This window comes from Meles meles, chromosome 20 (assembly GCF_922984935.1).
Source record: "Meles meles chromosome 20, mMelMel3.1 paternal haplotype, whole genome shotgun sequence".
Taxonomy (NCBI): Eukaryota; Metazoa; Chordata; class Mammalia; order Carnivora; family Mustelidae; genus Meles; species Meles meles.
In genome coordinates this window covers 4,525,951-4,531,521 of record NC_060085.1, presented here as the reverse complement: position 1 = coordinate 4,531,521, position 5,571 = coordinate 4,525,951, and the positions used below count along the sequence as shown (strand labels likewise).

The window sequence follows — 5,571 nt, the reverse complement described above, 5'->3', positions numbered from 1 at the left end:
AGGCCGGTCATCTCGGGTGCTTGTTTAGCCGGATCTCCGCAGGAGCCGGGTCGCCAGGCCGGGCTTGGGAGCCGGCGGGTGGGAGGAGGAGATGGTCCGGTGGAGTTTGGGGGGCTTCATCCCACGGCCCGCGGTGGGGGAGCATGCGGCCCTGGAGTGGCCCAGCCCGTGCCCCCGGAGGTCTCCAGGCGCTGGGCGTTGGGGCGGGGGGGATCCCTCCACCCTCTCACCCTCCGGCCCGGGGCGGGACCAGGGGGCGGAGCGGGCCGGTGACCCGCCGTGACGCGAGCCCCGCCCGCTCATATAGAGGCGCCCCGGGGGCGCAGGGACCCTGCTTCGCCGCCACCGCCGCCGCAGCGTCTGCCTCGCGTCCCGCCGCCGCAGCTCCCCCGTCAGCGCCGCCGCCGCGTCCACCATCAGCGCCACCGCCATGCGGGAGATCGTGCACCTGCAGGCCGGCCAGTGCGGCAACCAGATCGGGGCCAAGGTGCGCGGGGGATGGGGCGCCGGAGGCCGCCGGGAGGAGCGGAGCGGGTCCGCGAGCTCTGCAGAGCCCCTACCTTGGGCCCTTCGGAGGGATGGGGTCCCCAGGAGGCCAGCACCCCAGGGACGACTGGGGGAGGGGGGGGGGGCAGAGCCAGGCCGGGAACAAAGAGGGCGATGGGGGTGGGGCCGAGCCCTCTGTCCGCTGGCCACAGCTGGCTTCACAGCTGGCCTACTGTCCTCTTCACATGCACAAAGAGACCCTGCCCCTCCCCGCGGCTGCAGCCTAGGCGAGCTGACGCCCGCAGGATAGGCCGAGGTGATGACTCTGCCCCACCCCGCCCCCACCTCTCCCTTCTTGCTGCCTCATCCCTGCCTCCCCACCATGCCTCCAGGTCCCCCATTCACCTTGCTGGGGTACAGGTTGGCAGCTAGGGAGGTCGCTGGAGGTCGTGGACCCAGAGAGGCAGGGACAGGCCTGGCCTCCTGTTTCCCGTCCCTCTGCCCTTAACACCACCATCCCTCTAGTTTTGGGAGGTGATCAGTGATGAGCACGGCATCGACCCCACCGGCACATACCACGGGGACAGTGATCTGCAGCTGGAGAGAATCAACGTGTACTACAATGAGGCCACAGGTAGGGCTCAGGGGCACCTGCCAGAGTGGGGGCCGGGAGGCCGAGAGGGGACAGGATGCTGGTTCCTGCACCCCAGCTGCCCTCCATCTGCTTCCCTGCAGGAGGAAATTACGTTCCCAGAGCCGTGCTGGTGGACCTGGAGCCTGGCACCATGGACTCTGTCCGCTCTGGCCCGTTTGGCCAGATCTTCCGGCCTGACAACTTTGTGTTTGGTGAGTTTTAGGCACGAGAAGCCCCCTCCTTGTTCCTTTTACTTCCAAATGCTCGGTGAAAATTCTCCACATGGCATGGGAGACTCCGTGGTAATCGCAGGGACCCACCGCCCAGTGGGGGAGGTGGCAGGGCGGTCAGGGCTGTGACGCGGGACACACAGGCCACTGTGGGAGTCCAGGACAGGCATGTGATATGGGGGAGGGTGCAGAGAAGACTGCCTGGAGGAGGTGGCATTTGAATTTAACAGTATGGACCTGAGCCAGACTGTGTGGAAATGCCAGCTCTGCCATTTCATGCATTCCACAAATAATTTATCGAGCACCTACCACATACCAGAAGCGGTACCCCCCAGATGGACAAAGCCGATGAAACTCTCTACCCTACGAGACCCAACCTCCTGATGGAGGGAGACAGGCAACAGAGAAGATAAATAAGTACAAGTCAGCCCCGGATTGAGTCAGCTGGGGGACTTCCGCTGGGCTCTTTGATCTCTCTGTGTCCCAGTCTCCACATCTTTAAAACAAGGGTTATAAAAAGACCTACTCATCGAGATCTCAGGATGGCCAGGCTTAAAGCCACTGATATGTGTAAAGCACTTACAACAATGCCCAGCAGAGAGCAAAAGGTAAATAAACAAGTGTTGTTTTCACCGTCATCATCAGTTTCTGCAGTCTAAACCAGGAGCAATGCCAAGAAGCACTGAAGGGAGGAAAGGTGTACAAGACAGAGGGAACAGCACGTGAAAACAACAAGACACATTTGCAGCACTCGGGTTCAAGGAGCAAGCACACTCCGTGAACAACTTTCTCTGAAACCCTTCCCAGCGCCTCCTAGGTCAGGCTGGCTGCATAACGCCCCGCTTGGCCTCAGACCCCAAGCTCCACCCTCTCCCCCAGCACCCCAGGGAACCTCTCTTCTTCAGAGCCGATTTATAGAGTCTGAAGTCTAGGCATTGACAGAACAAGCTGTGTGACTTTGGACAAGCGGCTCCCCCTCTCTGGGTGATGATTCAGCAATCATATCAATAATGATATGTATCAATATCACAATATGATACGATCAATATGATCAGTATCAATAAGGATACTGCGTGGGTATGGCGTGGGTATGGCGCACACGTCCTGAGGATCTAGCTGTGGAAGGACTAAATAATGTTGGCCAGAGGGTGTGAGGGATTCTAGGATGACCATGGTTGGCTCCATCGGGGCTAAGAGATTCTATGGCCTCTGGGAGAGAGGGTAGCAAACAGTGGAGCCAGCCTGCCTGGCAATCCTGTTTTCTCTAAGGCAGTGACATGGCACAGAGACCTGAAGGAAGAGTCAACCATGTGAATACCTGGGGGGGAGGGCATCCCAGACAGCAGAACAGCAGGGGCAAAGGTCCTGGGGCGGCATAAGGCCTGGTGTGCTGGAGAAACAGCAAGGAGGCCTGTGTGGCCAGAGCAGAGTGAGCAAGGGGGAGAGAGGGAGGAGGTGAGAGCAGGGAGGTGACAGGGTAGGGGCAGGTTATTCAGAGCCCTGTGGGCTGCAGGGAGGACTTTGCTTGCATCTTGAGGGGGTGGGAGCCCTGGAGGTTTGTGGGTAGAGGGGGGTAGGACCTGACTCGGGTGATCACAGGCACCCTCTGGCGGCTTGGAGGAGAACAGACTTTATGGGAATAAGAGATGGCGATGAGGGTGGGAACCAGTCCAGGGCAGGGTTGATGAGGTCACACCAGTGTGGAGTCAGAGGAGGGATGAGAAGAAATGTTACCTTTTTGTGAAAATACCAGCACGAATTCTAATACTAATCCTTGTCCTCCTGGAGCTCACAGTTCCCTGTGAGATTACAGACAATAAACATGATTAATAGGACAGCACAGGTTTGTCAGTGTTTGGGGGGAAAATAAGAAGCAGGCAAGAGGGATAAAAAATGGGAAAGGGTCCAGTTGTTTATGGAGTGATCAGGGAGAGCCTCACTGAGGGTGATAAGGTCCTGAAGGAGGTGAGAGAGCCACATGGGTATCTGCTGGAAGAGCATTTCAGGCAGAGGGAATGCATGTGCAAAGGCCCTGGGGCAAGACCGTGCCTGGTGTATTGGAGGAACAGCAAGGAAGACCCTGTGGCTGGAGCAGAGTGATGGGGGGAGGGAAAGAGGTGGGGGGCAGTGAGGAAGTGGCCCGTCCTGCAGGGCCTTGCAGGCTGAGGGGGAAGACCTGGGTTTTTACTAAAAAACAGAGCTGGTTTTTGAGCTGAAGTGGGGTGGCTTTGAGCCAAAGCGGGGCATGAATCGATTCAGGTTTTACCCAAATCCCTCTGGCTGCTGGATGAAGAGAGGCAAGGAGGGAAGCAGAGAGAAGGACTAACAATCATACTAACGAAATAACGACCTCGTTATCCAACTGCTAGCATGGCCGGGGGTGTCAAGGAGGGCGAGCTCTCCCCATAACCCCCGGGGCATGCCCCCTCCCCTCCGCAGGCCAATCGGGAGCCGGCAACAACTGGGCCAAGGGCCACTACACGGAGGGCGCCGAGCTGGTGGACGCCGTCCTGGACGTGGTCCGGAAGGAGGCCGAGAGCTGCGACTGCCTGCAGGGCTTCCAGCTGACGCACTCGCTGGGCGGCGGCACGGGGTCCGGGATGGGCACGCTGCTCATCAGCAAGATCCGCGAGGAGTTCCCGGACCGCATCATGAACACCTTCAGCGTGGTGCCGTCGCCCAAGGTGTCGGACACGGTGGTGGAGCCCTACAACGCCACGCTGTCGGTGCACCAGCTGGTGGAGAACACGGATGAGACCTACTGCATCGACAACGAGGCCCTGTACGACATCTGCTTCCGCACCCTGAAGCTGACCACGCCCACCTACGGCGACCTCAACCACCTGGTGTCGGCCACCATGAGCGGCGTCACCACCTGCCTGCGCTTCCCGGGCCAGCTGAACGCCGACCTGCGCAAGCTGGCCGTGAACATGGTGCCCTTCCCGCGCCTGCACTTCTTCATGCCGGGCTTCGCCCCCCTGACCAGCCGGGGCAGCCAGCAGTACCGCGCGCTCACGGTGCCCGAGCTCACGCAGCAGATGTTCGACGCCAAGAACATGATGGCCGCCTGCGACCCGCGCCACGGCCGCTACCTGACCGTGGCCGCCGTCTTCCGCGGCCGCATGTCCATGAAGGAGGTGGACGAGCAGATGCTGAGCGTGCAGAGCAAGAACAGCAGCTACTTCGTCGAGTGGATCCCCAACAACGTGAAGACGGCCGTGTGCGACATCCCACCGCGGGGGCTCAAGATGGCCGCCACCTTCATCGGCAACAGCACGGCCATCCAGGAGCTCTTCAAGCGCATCTCCGAGCAGTTCACCGCCATGTTCCGGCGCAAGGCCTTCCTGCACTGGTACACGGGCGAGGGCATGGACGAGATGGAGTTCACCGAGGCCGAGAGCAACATGAACGACCTGGTGTCCGAGTACCAGCAGTACCAGGATGCCACGGCCGAGGAGGGCGAGTTCGAGGAGGAGGCCGAGGAGGAGGTGGCCTAGGGTCGCCCGCCCTCCCGGGGAGCCCAGGAACCCGGAACCTCGCGGCTGCTGCTTCCGCTTCCGCTCTGCTTGCTTCCGCTTCCGCTCGGGCCCTAGCTGACCTTTGACCCGTGAGCCTTCCCTCCCCGCCCCCACCCGCGCCCCTTCCCCTTGACCTCCCCCAAGAACCCCAGTGGTGCGCCCAGACCTAGGAGCCCCAGCTGACTGTCGTCGACCCCTCCTGCTGAGCTCCCCCTCACCCCTGATCTCGGGCTCCCCGAGCGCCCCTCCCCTCCCCTCCAGCTCTCGCCAACCTCGGTTTCCCCCGCAGGGGCGGTGGAGGGCGGCCGCTGCTGCAGCCTGCGAGCGTGCGTGCCAACGGCGTGTGCCCTCGACCCTCCCGCCTCCCTTCGCCTCTGCTTAATAAACGTGTCCTGCCCTGTTTCTGTCCTGTGCATTTTTCATCGTCCTGCGCCATCGCCTTTTGGGATGGAAGGGGGTGGGGACGGGGCCTCTGACCTGGGGGTGCTGGGGAGCAGGACGGAGATTTCGGCGTCCCATCCCTGGAGAGCAGGGTAACGGAGTAGAGCAAGCCACTTGCCGTCTCCCAGCTTCGATTTGTTCAGAAGGGGTGGGAGGAGGGCATCACTACCCCTCTGTAGTCTGCTGGGGCTGGGGGGTCCTCACAGCACGGTGACTGGTCCCCGCGCCCAGCAACCATCGCAGGAGAGCAAGGCAGAATACA

General features: G+C 61.2%; 1 protein-coding gene across 2 annotated transcripts; it reads left to right on the top strand.

Moving 5' to 3' along the window:
• Positions 1–327: 327 nt before the first annotated feature.
• Positions 328–5,270, top strand: TUBB4A (tubulin beta 4A class IVa). Of its 2 annotated transcripts, XM_045992373.1 has the most exons (5): positions 340–358; positions 397–487; positions 1,012–1,120; positions 1,222–1,332; positions 3,790–5,270. In XM_045992373.1, exons 2-5 carry the CDS (start codon positions 431–433, stop codon positions 4,845–4,847), a joined length of 1,335 nt encoding a protein of 444 aa, XP_045848329.1. In that variant the 5' UTR covers positions 340–358; positions 397–430; the 3' UTR covers positions 4,848–5,270. The 2 variants fall into 2 exon arrangements, with proteins under 2 accessions (XP_045848328.1, XP_045848329.1); XM_045992372.1 differs by having other exon boundaries at positions 328–487.
• The last annotated feature ends 301 nt before the right edge of the window (positions 5,271–5,571 follow it).